Source organism: Camelus dromedarius, chromosome 36 (assembly GCF_036321535.1).
Source record: "Camelus dromedarius isolate mCamDro1 chromosome 36, mCamDro1.pat, whole genome shotgun sequence".
Classification (NCBI taxonomy): domain Eukaryota; kingdom Metazoa; phylum Chordata; class Mammalia; order Artiodactyla; family Camelidae; genus Camelus; species Camelus dromedarius.
In genome coordinates, this window is record NC_087471.1 from 3046193 (window position 1) to 3068119 (window position 21927).

Here is a 21927-nt window from a genome sequence, read left to right on the forward strand (position 1 = left end):
CCACTTTTCTATGGATGGCATAAACATAAACATTTTTTCCTAGGGTTAAAATCTTTTTCTATATAGACTATTTCATGCTGTGTAACATGTGTGATAACTTATATCTCTTAAAATAACATGACAATTATTGAACATGACCATACATAAGAATACATTTCAAAGAAACTTAACTCATCGGAAGTTAGATTGACTATATTTAAGAATTCAGCTTTAACTAGGATTCGATTGGTTTATACCTTTGAACAAAAAAGAGTAAGTAGGTGGCACAAAAAATGGTGAAGAGTTACAGTTGGTTGATTTGACAAGGGACGGATACACACAGAATCACTCTTGTCACCATACATTACTGATCACTTTTATTACTGTCGTATCAACCAGACTTTACAAACATGGAATCAATTTGTGGTGAAAATGATAATGTTGATGTACAAATATTTTTCAAGAAATCATTGATCTTAGGTTGAGCCCCTAAATGCTTAACAACAACATGATAATGTGCCTATTTCCTCATAAATTTGACACGATGATAGTAGTAGGAAGGTGCACTATGGGAGTACATGACATGATAGCTACTTAATTATTTTATATGCTTTTATATGCTTTTTCAAAACAATCTCCACGTTAATTATCTTACAATAAAGATAAATAACACTTCTCAAAAAAAATTTTATTTCCAAATTCCAAGAAGCATCCTGGCAAAGAAAACAAACACAAAAGAAAATATAAAGGTCAATCATTTTTTTTTAATGCCTCTGCTGTTTTGTATGACTGCCTGTGGGATAGAAAAGACTTATCTACATGTGACGCAGCAGATAATCAGAATGAAAACTATTTACTATTTAATATAATTAAATCACCCCCAATTGATTTAAATGTTCATAGTGTTGACTTGGAAGGAAACAGGGCAATTGTAAAATTTAACAATGGAGAGCTACCTCAGAAGAGCTAGGGGAGGACGGTGGCCTGGGTGGCCGGAGGGGGTTCTGCTGCCCGAGAATGGGAATTCTCTTCACCAGGATATGGAAACTGCTCAATCACCAGAAGCACAAAGTTATAATTGTTGGGCTGGATAACGCAGGAGAAACTACCGTCCTCTACCAGTTTTCTATGCATGAAGTTGTACATACACCCCCTACAATAGGAAGTGACATAGAAGAGACAGTGATTAATAAAGCACGTTTTCTTATGTGGGATGTTGTTGGCCAAGAATCTCTTCGTTCTTCCTGCAATACTTACTACACTAACACAGGGTTTGTCATAGTTGTGGGCAGGACAGACAGAGAAGGGATTTCTGTAACTAGAGAAGAACTCTACAAAATGTTAGCCCACGAGGACCTAAGGAAAGCTGGACTGCTGATTTTTGCTAATAAACAAGATGTTAAAGAATGCAAGACTGTAGCAGAAATCTCCCAGTTTTTGAAACTAACGTCTATCAAAGATCACCAGGGGCACATCCATGCAGGCTGTGCTCTTGCTGGCAAGGGATTTTGCCAAGGACTTGAATGGATGATGTCACGCCTTAAGATTAGATGATCTCTCCTGACTTCTTCTCATAGACTTTGTATAAATGAGGTGCTGGACTTTACATGAAAGCTGCAAAAATGAATGGTTTAGATATATTTATAATAAACTAATTTAAACATTTAAACTTTTTCTGTAAGAAGAAAAATTAAGACCACTTATTTGAAAACAAAGATGAAGTCTCATCTTCCAATCTGCTTTCTCATTAGTTCCTTCCAAAGCAAGGTCTTAAAGCTGTGACTGACATTTTTCTCATATTGGGTCTTCTCAGGACGTTGTGTAGCCCGTGATAAGTGCAAAGGGAGAGGAAGACATTTTTAGCTATAAGAGCTTTACTATCAGTATAACCCTCCCCAGCTGAATGCTGTTCTTTTGTTCCATTAAGTCAAAATACAAATCAGCACAGATATTCAGTTTCCAGTATTTCAAAGTGTAACGTCACTTATGAAGAGTATTTTGCCTAAGGTTGTGTATGTATTGTGTACATACCTCAAGTGCCAGTGAATGGCTTTATGTTCTAAAAAAAAAGCAAATAACACAAAATTTAATAATATCCTTAGTTATAACCATAATGAGATGAGTACTGGCGATGGTGGCAGCTACCATTTTGTACTTGCCCTATGTTCTCTGTATCATATTCATCAACCCCCCAAATCATTGAGCTGCTCTTAAAAAAGAAAGAAAGAAAAAGAAAGAAAGAAAGAAAGAAAGAAAGAAAGAAAGAAAGAAAGAAAGAGAAAAAAAAAGAAAGAAAGAAAGAAAGAGAAAGAAAGAAAAAGAAAAGAAAGGAAGGAAGGAAGGAAGGAAGGAAGAAAGAAAGAAAGAAAGAAAGAAAGAAAGAAAGAAAGAAAGAAAGAAAGAAAGAAAGAAAGAAAGAAAGAAAGAAAGAAAGAAAGAAAGAAAGAAAGAAAGAAAAAAAGAAAGAAAGAAAGAGGAAAAAGCTTGACATTGTCTACCTAACATACCTAGTTGGTATGTTGACCAACTCACAGACATGGAAGCAGGTAATCCAGCTGAACGGAAAATCTATCATATTCTAGACTTAGTATCATCAATGGACAGAATTGCACCTTGAGCAGTCATCCAGTTGTTCCCTTTATTGGACCTTATGCCATCTAAATTACTGAGTAACTTGTTAATCTATTCATCAGTCAGGCATTGCTTGTGATTAAAATTATTAAGTGATTTTTTTAGCATTAATGGGAATATGTTGTGTGAAATGTATCTGCCCAGAGAAGTATCACCCTATAAATATTATCAAATAATTTAGCCAAAGTCCTCTTAGGTATTAAATTATAGGTCAAGCATTTAAAGTGGATTTGAGAAGAAATGTAAAGCATATTTTCTAAGCAACAAAGATAATTTCTTAATTTGAAAATTTCTTATTTTTTTATCTTAGGAGTTGGAATGGTTGAGGTTTTTCTTTTGTGGTTTGTAAGTTTTCTTTTGTCTTCTTACACCACTTGAATGCCTTGTTTGACAGTTACCGAATACAAACCTTTTTTTTTTTTTTAATGCTTTTAAGAATTTGATTTAAAAATTGATCAACTTAATGTTATATTTTTACTAAGAAGTAACTTGGCCTCGAAACCTTTTATGTTTCCTAGGGTTTTGTTTTTGTTTTTGTTTTTTCCAGCATCTGAAAGTTTCTGTTGCAACTGAAAACAAACTTATCCTAAATGTGTTAAGTCATATTCTTGTGCACTCTGTTGGCGTATCGTTCATGTCCTGAAGATCTGATGACTAACCCAAAACTGACATGTTTTAGAATATTCAAGAAAAAAACCTACTTTTAATACCAGCCTTTTATGTTTCAAGGATTTTGATGAGAAATACTAGTATCTACTATAAACATTGACAAAACTTTGAAAGTTCCTTTCTATAAAATATAAAATACTTATTATATAAATCCAAGTCAGGCATGGCAGATCAGTGTTTAACATTGGATGTTTTGTGTTTTATATTATGTTCAGAATACAAGTATAACATTTTAATATTTGTCAACTTGCTTTTACAAAAGTAAATCCTAAATTACTAAAAAAAAAAAAAAAAAAAAAAAATTTAACAATGGAAACTCCAAGGAAAGCAGGGATTCAGTTTCCACTTTAAGAATCTTTTCTCATGTTTAGAGGAAGAGGTGCAGGAAGGTCAACAAGGTCATAACCTGAGCAGGGAGTGGCAGAGGTTGCCAGGCAACCCCAACTTCCCAGAAGTTGGATCCTGGGGCACCCGGAAGAAGGCGAAGCTGAGGTCCACGACGGCCTGCGTCCGCAGAGAAGATGCATGTGGACTGGGGCTAGGGCCACCTCGCCACCTGCTGGACGGACCTCTGGACTGTGGGGCTCAGGGAGGATCCGGGGACCTGCAGGACACCCGTTCCTGCTGCCAGCTCTTTTAGGGAGATGTCTGCAGGGGAGGGACCACTGCCTGATAAAAAAGGGAGTTAGGTCACTGGGAAGAAGACAAGATTACACCAAAACACCAGTGAGCAGACTTGGAGTCTCAGTATAAGCTTCTTTCCACTATGAGTCATGCTAAGTGGGGGCTTTGCTGTGAAAAGCTTCTGAAAAGTGTCAGAGATGACCACTTGCCCATTTTGCGTTGCCTTGTGTGGGTCACTCTATTGGTAAGAGAATGGCACACGTCAATGGGATGTTGATCTTGGTCCAAGATGGCACTGGCCTGGGGATTTTCATTTTGTCCCACTAAAGAAGATGACTGGGTACATCCAAAGGGAATAGCTGTGCGCCCATCACCTATCTACCTACCTACCTATCTATCTATCCATCCATCCATCCATCTATCCATCTATCTAGTTATCTATCTATCTATCTATCTATCTATCTATCTATCTATCTATCATCCTCCTCCTCCCTTATCTGTTTAATGGAAACTGCAGAAATTTCAGTGATTCTATATTACACAATTTCATAAGGATCATGGGGGAAAATACGAACATTTCTTCATTCCTTTTGCTCCTCATCTCTCAAAATTCAAATAATCAAACACCCAGACTCTAAATATATTTACATCAACTCCTTGGTGTAAGTGTAAGGTGTATAATGAAATCTACATGTCTTCTGTTGCCCTGCCATTCAATTTTTCATGTGTTTCTGGAGATAGCGGTACCATTTTGAAATGTGTCAGCATTTAAGTTTACACAAAATGTTCTCCCTGCTCCCCTACCTGGGACTGTCCGCCATTCACACTGACAAAAGACACATGCTGGGGAAAATGACTGATAACTAATGTTTAGAACGTTCTTTTTTTACTCATGTTTGTTTTAGACCTAAATTATAATTATAATCATAAATTAATAAAAATTAATAATTAATTTTTCTTGGTGAGTAAGCAAAAATAAATTGCTATGGATAAAAACATTTTTTTCTACTGGGTTTGGGTTGATGTATTCTGAAGATAAATTTGTAAGTCATAACCAGTTACTTCTAATCTAGGGGATATATTTTAATTAAAAAATAACTTGATGCTTTAGAAACTTAGACCAAGAAAAAAAATGGAAAATTCAGAAATGTCAGATGCCAAATTATTAACCCATGTTTCCTTAAATTTATATTCTTGTACCTGGAGACAGCTGTGGAATAAATTCAGTTCTTTGTGTCAAGATTTATAATACATTTAATGTCAGCATCTGATATTAAATTTCAACCTTACTTCCTTTTTATTTAAGAGTTGTTTAAGGAAAGAATCTGGGCTTTCATACTGGATAAATAGACGACTATTGTGTTCAATTTTAGATAAACGTCTTTAGTGTCCTGTAACACACATTTTTATATCAAGTTTTTCAACTTTGTGAAAAACAAATAATCTTAGAAAGCCATTACCATGATGTGCTCAGTGTCGCCTGAAGGCATGCCCTGATTTTCTAGCTTGGCAGTGATGTCTAAAGGAACCGCATTAACATGGACCACGCTGGATGCCTAGAGTAAAGGATTTAGATGTGCTGTGAAAAATGGACTTCGCGTGATGAATTTTCTGGTCTGGTAAGCAAAGCGGTATGAGTGTATCACTCTGATATAAAACTTAGTGATTTGAAATAAGGCAAACATATCACTTAATTTACCAGTGTAACGATAACACATACATTATATAAACAGATATCAGTACCCTGGCTTGCTGCCTGGTGCCTGATGGTCAGGATTTGGAATGAATATACAATTTCTTTTTCCTATTCAGCAAAGCCCTTGCTTTCCCAGATTTCCGCTTTCATCAAGTCTTATGGCCAACGCCCAGCTCAGCTAAACGCTAACCTGTTAGAAATACATACACGTGCCCTAACTCAGAGGCACCTCCACTAGCTATTCATGGCCAATGGAACACCCGTGCCGTGCTCTGGGGCCAGGCTTTGTGCCTCTCCAGATCCCTCGGTTGGCATCTCAGTCTTGTGGGTCACCTTCCAGTCTTCAGTCCTGCCCCTTCCTCTGCAAGGGCTATGCTCTGCTGACTTTTCTGTTTAAAATTCGCCACCGACTGCCCTCCATCCGCTCCTCTCTGTTGATTACAGCCTCCTTATCCCCTGATCTTGCCTTCGTAGTCAAATCTCCCTAACCCTCCAGTCCTGCGCCTTTATAAAACCACCCTATAGATACTTGTGCTCGTCCATCAAAAGGAGGGCTCCAGGCCCCTGGAGCGGAGACTTACATCAGCCTGTGCACATGAAAATGCACGGATCAATGAACAGAGAGATTCTCTAGATTTCTTATAAGACCGTAAGAGAAATGTGAAGGCCACCACAGGGGCTTCTAATTTGGGGGTAGGTATCATTGCAAATAACAATGAACCCTGATAGGTGGCCTGAAATATCCCAGGTGTTGTTCTAAACACATTGGGGACTTCAGTTTGCTCACGTCACATAACGGTTCTATGAGGTGGACTATTATTATTTCCTCTTTCATAAATGAGGACCCTGATGCAGCGTGAGGTTAAATGCCTTGCCCAATGTCAGTCATTTTAAATAGGCACTGGATCTTATTTGGTAAAATTAAACTTCTCACTGGGGAAGAATCTTTGTTGTTATTGTTGTTGTTTTTGTTGTTTGTTGTTGTTATTTTAAAAAAGGGTCTGGAAACATGATATTGATAACTTTGGTCTTTTGACTTGGAATTTACTGGTGGGAAACAGATAGTAAAATGGGGCAGTGACGGGCTTATCCAGGGAAATCGAGTGGTTCCTGCTCACCTGTTTAATTCTGTAGGAGGGTGAGGACAAACCTTTGGGATGGACGCACATGTGGGCAGCAGCCAAGGAGAGACGCTTTTGGGGAGAACTGGCCACGATCTTTAGAAGGATTAGAACTCGGGGAATTTCATGTTTCTTTCTGTTCTCACCTGTATCCTCCTCTTTACAGCACTTGGTGGGAGAAGGAGTTTGTCTCTCATCCCATGAGCTAGAAAAAAGGTGGACAAGACTTTGAGATTTAGCCCTTTTTTTGGTTCAGTTATGAAGCATGTATTTCTGCTCAGAAGATTATGCCTTCTGTTTACAGTATTTTTTGTCTATACATTTTTTATTCAAGTCTAGTCAGTTTACAATGTTGTGTCAATTTCCAGTGCACAGCACGTGCTTCAGTCATCCATGAACATACATGTATTCATTTTCATATTCTTTTTTATCATGTTACCACAAGATATTGAACATGGTTCCCTGTGCTCTACATTATGAACTGGTTTATCTATTTTATACCTATTAGTTAGTATCTGCAAATCTCAAACTCCCATTTCATCCATCCCCACCCTCTTCCCCCCACCCCGTAACCATAAGTTTATTTTCTATATCTGTGAGTCTGTTTTATAAATAAGTTTGCTTGTCTTTTTTTTTTTTTTTTTTTTTTAAGATTTCACATAAATACCATATGGTATTTTTCTTTCTCTTTCCGGCTTTCTTCACTTGCATCCGTGTTGCTGTAAATGGCATTACAGACTTCCTATATGACCCAGCAGTCCCACTCCTGGGCACATATCTGGAGGGAACCTTAATTCAAAAAGACACATACACCCCCATGTTCATAGCAGCTCTATTTACAACAGCCAAGACATGGAAGCAACATAAATGTCCATTGACAGATGACTAGATAAAGAAGTTGCAGTGTATTTATATAATGGAATACTACTCAGCCATAAAAGATAATAAAATAATGCCATTTGCAGCCGCATGGGTGGACCTGGAGATTGCCATTTTAAGTGAAGTATCCTTAACTATAGCCACCATGCTGTATATTACCTCCTCAGGACATATTTATTTTATAACTGGAAGTTTGTACCTTTTGCCCCTCTCCACTCATTTTTCCCACCATCCCAGTCTTTGCTTCCGGCTACCACCCATCTGCTCTCTGTATCTACGAGTTTATTTTTATTGTTGGTGGCGTTTTGTTCAGTTTGTTTTTAGATTCCACATATAAGTGAAGTACTGTGGTATTTGCCTTTCTTGGTCTAACTTATTTCACTGAGCATAATGTCCTCAAGGCCCATTCATGCTGTTATAAATGGCGAGATTCAATTCTTTTTTGTGGCCAAATAATATTCTATATATATATATATATATATATAAAATTATGTAACATATATACATTATATATGTGTATGTATATGCACACATACATCACATCATCCATCAGTAACAATTAGTTTATTTCCATATCTAGGCTATTGTGAATAATGCTGCAGCTAACAAGGGGGTGCAGATATCTTTCTGAGTTTGTGTTTTGGTTTTCATTAGATAAATACCCAGAAGTGGGATTGCTGGATCATGTGGTAGTTCTATTTTTAATTTTTTGAAGAACCTCCATACTGTTTTCTGTGGTGGCTGCACCAATTTACATTCCCACCAGCAGTGCACAAGAGTTCTCTTTTCTTCACATCCTCCCCGACGCTTGTTATTTGTGGTCATTTTGATAATAGCCATTCCATTATGCCCTTTTTTTTTAATTGAAGTACAGTCAGTTACAATGTGTCAATGTCTGGTGTGCAGCACAATGTCCCAGTCATGCATATACATACATATAGTCATTTTCATTTTCCTTTTCATTAAAGGTTATTACAAGATATTGAAGAGTTCCCCATGCTATACTGAAGACATTTGTTTTTTTCCATCTATTTTCATATATAGTAGTTAATATTTGCAAATCTCAAACTCCCAAAACATTGTATGACTGTAGGCTTTAATCTTGTTATTTTTGAGATGAAGAGACTGGGATCCAGACAGGATGGTGACATTATTAAAGACTCAGAATCAAAGAGCCCTGGAGACTCAGATTCCTGAGCTGCCGATGGACGGGGCTCACAGCCCAGGGCCTCTGGTCCCAGGGTGCTTTTTTTCCCCACAAGGGTGGTGATTAGGAAATAGTGGTATGAGTGCTAAATTCTGTCCGGGGTCAGTTTTAAAATTTTGCGCCCAATTAAATATTTGCAACCTTAGCCTAAAATCTGGGACTGTCTGCCTTTTTTGAGTATGCACTGATCTCTAAATGCCGAATATAATGTCCCCCACATGGTTCGCCTCGTTGCTCAGAGACCATCCTACCCTTAAGGACTTCCCCAACAGCAAAGTCACCCCTCTGCTGTCATTTCCCATAGCCCTCGCCTGTGCACCTGGAGCACTAGGCACCTGACAGTTCTATGTGTTTGCACCCCCCAGCTTCCTCCACTGGAAAGTTTGCTTCAAGTCAGGAGGAATGTTGTTTGGATCAGTGTTTACCCAATATCTAGAAAGTGACTGACTTAAATGATGACCAAATATGGCTTATTTTTATTACTTTTTATATTTATTATTAACTATGGTCACTGTATTTATTTGATGAGTAATGAACCTTCCCCGAGGCAAACAATGCAATTCCCCTCTGTATGTAAAATGGAACATCCTGTTTGCCACCATCCTTATCAATTCCTCCAGATCTTCAAACTGAGGCCAAGTAGATTCAAATGCCAAGTTATTTCATTATTACTTTGGAGTATGCTTTGAAAATTCCATAGGAGGTAGCGTTGGCAAAAGTGTGACAGAATTTGGGTGAGCATGACTTAGTTTATCAGGTGGGCGACAAGGAAAATGTAACCAGAGGACTTACGCTATATTCCAGGTAGGTGACTGTGTCCGGAGGAAAGACAACACACGGGCTAAATTCGAGATGAGGTTTTGTAAACCTGAGGCCAGTGGTGGCTTTGGGGAATCTATACACGGGCACAGATCTGTTGGTTTTATATTCTTCCTGGTTTTTGTAACCTGTCTTTCTGCAAATACCTATTACATGATCAAAGCTTCATTTTGCCGCAGACAGAAGTAGGGTTGCCATGAGGTCAGAGTACAGTGTCCATGACACACCAGGACACCTGGAGTAGCATCACATGGTGAGGACTGAGAGCACGCGGGCACCACGATGAGGGATGCGGGCACCACGATGAGGGACGCGGGCACCACGATGAGGGACGCGGGCACCACGATGAGGGACGCGGGCACCACGATGAGGGATGCGGCCGCCAGATACGCTCCATGTTTGCGTGGATCGTGGAAGGTGTCCGGGTGCTGGAGCAGAGGATCTGGGGCTGTAGTTGCCTGTAGACCACGTTGCTGACGTGTTGTTTCACCTGCACAATCACTGTGTCTGCTTCTCCTCCCACCGGCATCGTGGGAGAGCTCCTTAATCTCCACTTCAGCCAAGCTTGATTTTTCTCTGCCTCTTTCATTCTCACAAGCACAGATAAAATTGCAGTCTCATTATTGCTATAAATGTTCATGTCTCTAGATACTAATGGGTCTGAGAATCTTTAAATGTGTTCTTGATTTAAGTTTCCTGTTTCATAAACTGCTGGTTCTTTTGTCCATTTTCTTTCTTTTTCTTTCCTTTCCTTCCTTTTATTCTCCCTCCATTCATTCTCCTTTTCAGTCCCTTCTTTCTCTCTTTCCCCCTCTTTCTTTCTTTAAAAAAAAAATCCTCATTGAACTTCAAGAAGTCTTTATTTTGGATGTCAATATTTTTCCCTTTACCAATGCTGCAAATATCATTTTAAAAAAAATTGTTGTTTATTTTGCAAATAATTGTAGAATCACAGGTGAGAGAGGTGCCATGTACCCTTCACCCAGCTTCTTCCAATGGGAGCATCTTGCATAATTTTAATACAGTATCACAACCAGGAAATTGATATTGTTGAAATCCAAAAAATCTTACTCATGTTTCAGTTTTATGTGCACTCATTGGTGTATCTGTGCACAGGGGTCTATGCAATTTTATAATCAATTTTTAAATTTTATTCCCAGTTTCTTATGTTGCCCAGAAGATTTTTTGTTTTTGTTTTTTTTTGATATAGTTAAATTTATCTTTTCCTTTATGATTTGTGATTTTTTGGGGGTCTTATTTAAAGGAGAAAAAAGTCTTTTTCTATCTTAAAGCCAAGAGATTACTCTTTTCTTTCTTTAACCATTTTAAAGTTTTGTTGTTAATGTTTATTATGTTGGCCACCTGGAATTTATTGTTTAGGGATGGTTTGAGGTTGGAGTACAATTTTACTTTTTTTCCATATGGAAAACCAAATGTTCTGGAATCATGCACTACAAAACCCATCTTTTCCCCTCTGATTTTCTATGTAACCTGTACCAGATATTAATCATCATATAGAAATGCAGCTGCTTCTGAACTCTATAGTTTATTTCATTGACATATTTTTAAAAAGTTCTGTGCTAAAATCGAATTCTTTTAATTTACAGAACACTGTTTTATATATATATATATATAATATGAACATGTATGAATATATATATATGAACTTCTTGTTCTTCTATTTGAGAGCTTTCTGAGTTTTCCTAATAACTTTGTTAAATACTATCCTGAGATTTTGATTGTAATTGTATTAGGTTTACATATTAATTTAGAGTTCTTTTATGTCTTTATAACTTTGAGTTTTCCATTTCATAACATGTTGTTTCACTCTATGTATTCAGGTTATTTCTTCTTAGACTCTTTATGATTTTGCTGTGTCAAATCCCAGCCACACAGTTGGGCTCTCTGCTTGGAAAACTTTCTTCATCTTTTACAGTTTCCAGTTGCTATGAATGGCTGCAATAGTGACTGCTGATAGCTGTGCATGGAACTTTAATGGACTGGGAGAATTTGTATTCAAGTGTCTCGATTCTTTGGATTTTATGTGCAGACAAATAATGGAGCCTATACATTTGGACAAATTCTTTGGAAACTTTTATCAGCCTTTTTCCCCTTTCTTTTCTTTCTCTCCTTTCTTTCTTTTCTTTTCTTTCTTCCTTCCTCCCTTTCTCCCTTCCTCTCTTTCTTTCTTTGTCCCTTCCTTCCTTACTTTATCTCGTTCTTCCTTCCTTCCTTTCTTTCTTTCTTTCTTTTTCTTCCTTCCTTCCTTCCTCTCTCCCTTCCTCCCTTCCTCTCTTCCTCTCTTCCTCTCTCCCTTTCTTTCTCTCTTTCTTTCTTTCTTTCTTTCTTTCTTTCTTTCTTTCTTTCTTTCTTTCTTTCTTTCTTTCTTTCTTTCTTTCTCTTTGTCTTATGCTCTAAGTTCTTGTACAATTCTGAGGAGGAATACTGCTGGGAAATTTTGTCTTGTTCCAAGTTTGGGGCTTATAGCACAATTTGGCTGACACTTTTTAGCAGAATATCTTCTATTTAGTACTTGCTAAACAACTTTCATTTTTATTATTGCTGTTGCTTGTTTGCTATCATGAATTAATACAAATTACATAAAGTGCTTTTTCTATATGTATTTGTGTATCTTTTTTGCCTTAATATGTTAATATTATTAGGTTTTCTAATTTTTAAAAAAATCCTGACATTCTTGGGCTAAAATCTATTTAGCAACAATTTATATTCTTTTAATACATTCTTGAATCAGATTAGCCAGCATTTTATTTAAGCTTTTTCTGTCTGTATCTGTAAAACATGGACAGTTCTTAACTTTTTGTACCATTTTTTCCAGCCTTGGTATCAGATAAAGGGAGAAAGGTACATATAAATCTGTTTGGGAATTTATTCACCCATTCAATATTGAACAATTGTTTATGGAACACTAAGTATTTCAAAATTCAGGGCAATTATTTTGAATAAAATGATGTTAGCAGTATATATCATGTAACAGAAAGATATATATGTATATACACTATGTATACATATGTAGTGTTTATATTTATTATAATTTATTATATGTATTATAATTTACAATAAATAAAAATATACATTGCAATGCATATAGTTAAATAAAACTTTGAAACCATCATCCATTTTAACTTTGATTATTCTAGTGTACGTTTATCACTGTAAAGAAGTTGTTTCTATGCAATGCCTCCACTGAATCATATTTACAAGCTTTGTCCACCATTAGAAATTTATTTATTAACAATAGATCTATCACCATATAACTAAATGGTTAATTTGAATCAGATCGAATCTGCTGTCCCTGAGTCACTTAACATTCAACCTGTAGTCAACCCTAGTGACTATAGCTGATTTAAGTCGATGAGTGTTTATTCTGGGGAATGAATAATTCTGTTTATATTCTGATTTTAGCCAAACATAGTGTACACACTGTATCAGGATCATTTCTAAGGTTGAAGACACAAATCATGAGTAATTATAAAGTTTCTCTGATACATTTTTTTCTAGATGTTTTATATGTGACAGAGTAAGGAGCTTATTAAAAATACCTGATTCTTCAAATCCAGTTGTCAAAAAAGTGACATTACACATTAGCCGTTTCCCTGATAACGGAATTCTCTGCTAATATTTTCTTCTTAAATGACCTTTCCAGCAATTTTCCTCTTAGACTTTGCTTTACAGTCAATTATGAGGTGTGTCAAGACAAGTGAATATCTGAGAGAGAAATACTCATTGTGGATTTTTAAGAAGACTGCCTTATAATTCTGATCCTTTATATTGGCATTCACTGAACAATAACATTTTTATCTTGTGACACAGCCCATCGCAAACTTCAAGTAAGTTATGAAAAATGGCTCACTTTGTTTAAGGGGAATCTTGACAGTGTGTTTCAGCTGAGTCTGTGTGGTGGGTCTGCCGCATGCCTGAATTATTAGCATTACTTCATGTACTAGGGGTGCAATGCTGTCTGAAATCCTTACATAACACGTTTGGAAGTGGAGTGACTGACGGCTGTTACAGAGCAGATGCTTTGAGAGCAGCAGAAGTTTAAGCTATTCACCACTGACATATTAATTCAGTTTGTTTTGTGCCATTAGCATGCTAATTATCTCATGACGATCCAAGAAAATGGAGCACAGAAACTTTGAGATAAGGGGAAGGAATGGCTCCTGTGACCAGGGCCAGGGCCAGGTAGAATACTCCATGTGGAACCTCAGGCTTCAGGGGGGCTGTGCCTTGGCCACCGGCCATTGGTGTGGGAGGGTTGAATCCTAACATACTGAAAGGTAGAGAGAGCGAAAGGAAGAGCGAGGGACAGGCTCCAAACAACCTCACATTCATCCTCAGAAAGACCGTTGATGTGTCTCGCACAGAAATGACACGAGCACACATCACACTGGGCAGTTAGGAACGTGCTTGTTGGTAGGCTCTGTGTTAATCCACATCCTTATTCTACACTTGGGTCTGGAACAGTAAGTGTTCAGTGCACGACATAATCGACCTAGGAAATCCTGCCACAGTAAACTCATGGAAGTCAGTGAAGTGACTAGGCCTCGGCAACGCACACGTGTCCTACTGTGCAGGTGGTGAGCCCAGAATTAGGGGATGGAATCCTGTCTACTCAGCACCGGTAGTCATTGCACTGGGGGATCTACACACTTGAAGGCCCTAGAAGGGTGGGGACAAGTGACCAAGATGGAGGAGGTCTCAGAACTGGGTCAGAGGAAGGTGGTCAAAAAGAAAGTGGGAAGGGACAGAAGGGTAGAGGCAATGGTCACCACATGTCAAAAGTGGCCATGAGGCATATATCTGGAGGGAACTCTAATTTGAAAAGATACATGCACCCCAGTGTTCATAGCAGCACTAGTTACAATAGCCAAGGCATGGAAACAACCTAAATGTCCATCGACAGATGGTTGGATAAAGAAGATGTGGTATACTTGTGCAATGGAATATTACTCAGCCATAAAAAAGAATAAAATAATGCCATTTGTGTCAACATGGTTGAATCTTGAGGATATTATGCTAAGTGAACTAAATCAGATAAAGAAAAATACCATATGATCTCACACGTGGACTCTAAAAAAACAAAACAAAGAAATACAACAAAACAGAAGCAGACGAACATATTTAGTAAACAAACTAGTGGTTGTCAGAGAGATGGGGGTGAGGGAGATGGGCAAAATGAGTGAAAGGGGATTACGAGGTTTAAACCTTCTTGTTATAAAACATGTAAATCACAGGGATGTGATGTCCAGCACAGGAAATGTGGTCAATAATATTGTAATAACCTTGTGTGGTTACAGATGGTAACTGGACTTACAGTGGTGATCAATTCATAGTGCACAAAAAGATCAAATCACTATGCTATACATTGACACTAATATAATATTGTACATCAATTACACTTCAATAAAAAATTAAATTAAAAATTTTAAATAAAGAGGCACATGTTTGTGTTCAATGGTCTTCTATGGCCTTATTTGGCTAGAAAATTCGGCAATGCTGTTTCTCTCGTGTATGTGTGCCCTCTGTTTCTGTGTACGTGTGTGTGTGTGTGTGTTTTATGATCTCTGAAATTTAAAGTCTGATGTAGGCAATGATTACATGCATTTAATTCTGAATAAACCAGGGAATTTCATTGCTTCCATAAAGTTTTATGGAAAATATTCATAACTAAAAGCACATTTATTTGCCTGTATTCATACACATCTCATCGGACTGATGATAACAATTATGCTCTACAGCACATAACTTGTCTGTCTCGATCACCCATGTAATCCTGCTCTAAGGCAGCTCCGTGATTACCATTTTGCAGAAAACCTTGGTTCTGCCTCCAGGTTCTCAGAGGCTCCCTATGCACAAGTCTGAGTCCTTGTCTGGTGTCCACCTCTTTTTAAGCATTCAGTCTTTCCCTGAGCTTGGCCCCCTGCAGGACAGGGCCCCAGCACTCCAGGTTCTTCTCGGGGCACCTGACTGTGAATTCATCTTTCTAGTTGTTTTTGAACAAAATTAAAGTTGCTTTAAAAAATAATTCTTAAGGGTGGGCTAGAGAAATTTTAATTTCTCAGTTTCTCTGGATCCAATAGTCAATTTTTCTACTAAGCAAGATAAAGTGTGAGCCTAAATGTCACATTCATCAGGATGAAATAAATAATTTTGTGTACTACATTTTGGCCCCATCAGAGGCCAGCTTTTTCTGAAACACATTTTTGCATTATTTACCATCATCAAACTTTGAGGGATTTTTCAAGGGGCAAACTCATGTATGCAATCCACTGTTTAAAATGTCTCTTTGTGTCATACTCAGGGTCCACTCTGTGGGGTCCTCGTTTATCTGAGAACAAGCCAAGAGCCGGGGACCGCTCTGGGAGGTCTGGTCGCATCCCAGGTAAGCCTTGTGGCTATGACTCATTCTTCCCCTTTGCCCTAAATCCTAGGAAATGGGAAGATTAATTGGCCACTTCTGCAGCCATTGTAGACCAGGTCTATATGTCTGTCTTACCTTGGTCAGATTTTCATCACATAGGTTCAATTCTAAGGCAAGGTTTACATAAGCAAACATCTGAAAGATGCTTGTCTACCGTATGGAAATGCAGTGCCTTATCAAAGGGCAGGGAATTTCAAAGCTGAGACAGGAAGGAGGCAGCTGCGGGGTCGAAAGACATTGTTGGATTTCTTTAAATGTATTTCATGAACTCCTTTATTCAGGCAGGTGGTTTTTACAACCTCTTCCTGACACACCACTCAGACTTCCCATCTAATCACAGGCTGTACGGCAGGGAATCCGGAGGGCACCTGGGTCCTGGTGTTGCCTCCATGGCTCCACCTCCATGGATCCCCAAAACAAGTGACTGCTGGATTGGAAAAAGAAATGAAGAAGGTCACACACCCCTCTGTCACCTGGGGTTCAGGACTCTCCTGAGGACCACGTTACTCTCTCAAGGGGGAGGATGAGGGCTTTGGAGTCACATCGCCTTGGAGAGGTACTGCCATGGAGAACTGTTGTCCGCGGAATCAGTGCTCCGGAACACACCTCCTACCCTGTGACTTCGACCAGTTCCATGAGCTGGATTTACACCTCTTCTGGCCTGGACACCCCAACATGCAAATTCCTGCAAGTATAGCTGTGATATTTTTTTTCTTCAAAAAATTAAGAGCTCCACTCATGGTTTATCATGTACTTGTAAATGGATATTCCATGGTGATGGGGCAGAAATAGTTTTGAGTCTTATTTTAATTAGTTTCAAAGAAGATTGTCTATATTTTGCCTTTACTGAAACTGACAGCGTGGAACAAGAAATCAAGTGAGTGCAATTGTTTCACCACGGCTACACGCACGGAGCCATCCTTCACATTCAGCTCCTAGAAGATAGTTAATATAAAATGCAGTTATAAATACATGCAATTTGAATAGATTTAATAAACCCTTATAAAATACTTGGGCTTTATATTGGTAGAAATGTCAGTCACGAAAGATTGAAAAAATCCTATGGCCAAGGGAAACGTTGCAATTTATGAAACCTTAGCTTGAGCCATAAACTCGAGTCCCCAGATGTAAATGTCAAGACAGCTGAAACTCAGTTAACATGAGTTAGAGGAAGGGAAGGTTAGAATATGTGTTTGTGCCCAGTTCTTGGCCATTTCATGCGAATAAAATACACTGCTTAAAGCGACTGTCGCATTGAAAGAGTTGATCCTTAAATTAAGGGTTGCTCTGTTTGTTTTCCCCTTGAATCATACATTTTACCAATAAGGTTTGTAGTTTGGGCATAAAATAAACGCTAAAAATAAAACTGACTCACTCTCTCTATATACGATGCATTTGAGATTGAATAACCGCTGCTGTTATTTTGAATAATCTGATCTTGGCCTATTTGTGTCGATATGTTTTTACAGGCCCCTGAGCTGAATTTTTCATATGAATCTGTTTATTTCAGTGGATTCAGTTTGTGTCTCCTTTGTGTGCCCTCGAGTGCTGTTAACACCAGTTACTGCTACTGAGCATTCCCTTCCGACCACAGGACACAATGTGCGCAATCCTGTACTTCTCGGATTTTCTAGAAAGTCAAACAGGGCTCCTCTGGGAGGACCAGCGAAGCTTCCTGAGGCCAGGCTATGATGCTCTGGCCTCTCAGATCACTGAGCACAACGAGATTAGGTTGGCTCCATGAATTCACAAATCCTATGTCAGTTAGCTGTTGCTGTGGCAATAAACCACCCCAAAACTCAACAGCTTAAAACAGTAACCCCTGGTATATCCTGAGCTGTGAGGCTGGGGATCGGTTCATCTCGTCTGAGCTTGGCTCATTTCTGCGAGGCTCACTCTACTCTCTGCCAGCTGGCTTGCTTTCTGGTTTTAGCCTCTTGTAAACACCTCTGTTGTCGGTTCTCTCCAGCGTTGAAGGAAGTGAGGGGGTGATGTCATGCCAGATTCATAAACTGCCCTTTAATACCTCCATGGTTTCTTCCCTTCCCCATTAGCACAATCCACACCAGTTGCTTAAGCACGAGGTGTGTGTTGGGGTACACTGGGGGGTGGGGGGGGTCCCTCCCCTGCTTCAGCTTTCTGGCTACAACTTCCAGAGTGAACCAGGAATTCATCAATACTTCACTTGTCAGCACCATTGCAGATCTGATCCCTCTGCCCATTGTTACTGTCATTTCAGTAGGACTTTGGGAGGAAAATGAGAAAACAAACCAATGCACACGCAAACATGTTTAATTCACCATTTTAAATTAGAAAGCCAAGACTGAACTTCAAAAAAAAAAAAAAAACAGTTCATTGCTACTCACTTGGATTTAATGAGTTTTAAAATTATGACAATCAGTACCTTTGTACCCAAGCTTTCAAGCAATGTTTTTATTAGGTCCCATCTGTTATTTTTGCTTTCATATTAATTTTATCAAAAATGGATTTTCAATTATTTATGGTATTCAGCCACCACATTTCTTGCTTGATCAAATTAGGCTCTAATGCCTGCCTTCAGAGAAACTCAGAAAATGGCCTCTGTTGGGCTGAGCTGAGCTGAACTTGCAGGTCAAAAAATCAAGATGCCCAGGAGATGTGGCTCCAACAGATCATGGCGGGGTGTTAGACAACAGGTGCTCAGAGAGGAGGAGCTTCTCACACAGGACTTTGCCTGCGTCTTGTCCAGCCCTGCTACTGCCTCCTGGGTACCTCTGACCTAGAGTGTTGGAGAGGATCTTCATCTTGTACTAACTTGAGCTGCTCTCTTGGCTTCTAATGGGACTGAGAGGCAGATAATAGAAGTCTATGATTTGCTATTGTAACCTCCTCCTAACCACCTGGAACTGATTTCTGCAGCTTTCCTCCTCTTGGGTGAGCAGCTGTCAACAACAGACTCCCAACCTCCCCTTCATATTTCCAGGTTGCACATCAAATTCACTCAAGATGTTGGTGTTAAATCACTTGTGAGATTATTAATCAATACTTGTTATCTGAAAAGGAAAGCATGATTGCTCCCCGAAGTCTTGGGCTCATTTCTCACCTCCAGCTGCGGCTGCTGCTGAGGATTTCTTTCTTACTGAGTATTTCCTCAATATTTACTGACTGTTGCTGGGAGCATCTCCGTGCCATCACTGCATTTGTCTTCTTCTGCCCAATCAGAGGACTAAAATCATCTTTTCCATATAAAACTAAACGATGTCTGGTAAAATACTTGAGTAGAATACATCCAATGTGTTTCCCTTCATTTTTCCATATAGAAGGTAATGGCTGGCAGCTTAGAGGCTAAACTCCAGAGTTCATTTAGGACAATGTGACTTAAACTCTGAGAAGAGCTTTATTGAGGGGAAAAAAGTCACATGGGACAACTGCCTGGAGAGAATGACGTGGTCATGGGAATATTCCTGGAGGTCAGGGGCAGGAGGGGGCAGGGGGGCAGAGGGGCATGTAACACAGTGACCCGTGAGGTGGGGCTCCGTGTTCTGCCATCTGGGAGTGAGGCTTTGGAAAGAAGAGGCAGGTGCTGAGAGTGGGGCTGCGGGCGAGAGAAAAGTCATGGAGACAGGGAAGCTGCTCCCAGCGCCCAGGAGATGTCTTGGATTGACAGATAAAGAACATAAGCCGCGGAAACCATCTTTAGTGCAGAATTCCTCATTTAAAAGAGTCAGGGGATGAAAATGGGGACTTAGAAGAGTCAGGTTGGTAATCAGATATTCCAGTGCAGTCTTCAGAAGTTTTGACAAAAAGCTAAGGTCCAGATTGAAAATAACATTAATTTATTGCAATGTAAATATGATGAATACTATTCTCACATAGATAATCTGTTTTGGGAAAAATTCTGTAAAGTGATGACATATCTGAGACATTATAAAATGTATCAGTACCATTTACTTAAACATATAAAAAATCCGAGCTAATTATAAAGAAGTATATTTTACTTTGGGGGAAATTTAGAGACAAAATGACAAACCACACTGGTGCAGAGAAAAGGATATGAGTGCATTTTAGATGAACAAGGGCATGACCATATATGCCTAAGATGAAAGCTTGACGAGAAGTGGTGAGGGTACACTGTGAAAACAACGACAAAAACAAGACAAGAAATACCATAATACGATCTTGAGCTCAATTAGTTTATGCTATTTGTGTTTAATTAACCATTATTGTCATCTTATTTTTTTTTTAAGATTTTAAAGCCAGGTGAGGTTTAACTGTAAGGACTGAAATCAAGCATGACACAGCTTGAGTTATTGCTTACGATGAGACTCATGGGTTGTTGTCAGCACCATTCTCGGGGCTGATTCCAAATAATTTATTTGATTGACATTAAACAGCTTGAATGAGGCCAGAAAAAGAAGATGCTGTGAGACCAATCATTGCAAAAATGTGGGGGTACCCGAACTCGTGTCTGACGCAGGCCATCGTGGTGCAGTATGGTCTGGCCTGAGTCCCTGGTCGTGCCTTGGGGCTCAGACGAGATGGCCGGAGGACACACATGGAAATAAGACAAGCCTGCACATGTGACATGGATGCTAGTATCTAACTGAATACTGCAGGAGTTAAAATACAACAAAGCCTTTCCGTCAGTTCCTGACATGACTTTATTCCACCTAGAACTTCCTGAGCGACATGAGTGATCACCTCTATTCAGGTCTAGTCGGAACATGATGATTACTTATGGTTGAAGCTCTTATGCACGCCATGTTTCTTACCTCTTTAATCGATTCCATGTTTCATATAAGATTTTGAAAGATAAATATTTTCAACATTGGAGCCTAAAATTTGCCTGCAAAATTTTAAAATGTTTTATACTCAAAATACACTATTATGAATTTCTTTAATGACACCAAATATCAATGTGTAGGAATAGTGTCATTTCCCTGGAAGTGTCTTTCAAGTGTATCCTTTAGGAAATTTCTGTAACATCACACTGAAATCCAACCTTGCATGTTAGAAGAGCGTGAGATCCCATTCCTTACCAGCCACGGAAAAGCTCTTTGGCGTGTGCCGCCATCATTCCTTCATCACCGGGCAACAAAGCTCACCCACTGTAGTTTTGGAGATTGTAGGCTGGTTTGGTATTGTGTGCGTGCGTGCGTGCGTGCACGTGTGTGTGAAGGTGGAAGCCATTGGTGTTAGTTTTCTTTTCCAGTGGTTTTCACAGTCGCATGAAATCCTTTCCCCATTACCTCCAAATCTCCTGGCTGTAAGAACGTGGCTTTGTTCAGATATTATTTATTTCTTGCTCCCCCTAAAAAAGCCACAGCTAGAGCATAAAATCTGTAAAAGAGATTCCAATGAATAGCTTTGTCTGCTCTTACCTAACTCCTCTTTCCTTCTGTGCCTCTCCCCTGCACCCACCAGGGTCCTTTTCAGTCTTTAGTATATTGATTTCAAATGTGTGATTGGGGCCACCAGCTCAGACATCACCAGGGGAGGCCTGGGATGAGGTAATCTGGCCATAAAAAACTCTGTGTCTTTAGTTGTCTGACAGTGTAACCCGGCAGAGCATTGTATGAATTATATGAATAAACTTACCTATGAGCGTAACTACCTTCCATGAGAAAAAAAGGGCTGATTTTGCTGTGGGACGATTTGCTTTCCAGCAATCATGCTGTTCAAAGACTTGCCTCGTGGCCATCAGGAAGGACTCGCTTTCCAGATACATCTTCCTCAAACAGCATTTCCTGACCTGATAGATGGCTGGGAGGATGCTCAGGGGATCTTAAAAATACATGAAAGATGACAAAACCCACCTACTGCCTACAGAGGATGGCCGATGTGGGAGGAGGTTCAGGCTCCGTCTCCCTCCTATGGCTCA

At 39.1% G+C, this 21927-nt stretch overlaps 1 protein-coding gene across 1 annotated transcript; it reads left to right on the forward strand.

The window, feature by feature from the left end:
• The first annotated feature begins 959 nt into the window (after positions 1-959).
• Positions 960-1533, forward strand: LOC105094535 (ADP-ribosylation factor-like protein 5A). The gene has a single exon (XM_064482549.1). It carries the CDS (start codon positions 997-999, stop codon positions 1531-1533), a length of 537 nt encoding a protein of 178 aa, XP_064338619.1. The 5' UTR covers positions 960-996.
• The last annotated feature ends 20394 nt before the right edge of the window (positions 1534-21927 follow it).

Coding starts and splice junctions, on each gene's coding strand:
- LOC105094535 (XM_064482549.1), top strand. CDS start 997: ATGGGAATTCTCTTCACCAGGATATGGAAACTGCTCAATCACCAGAAG.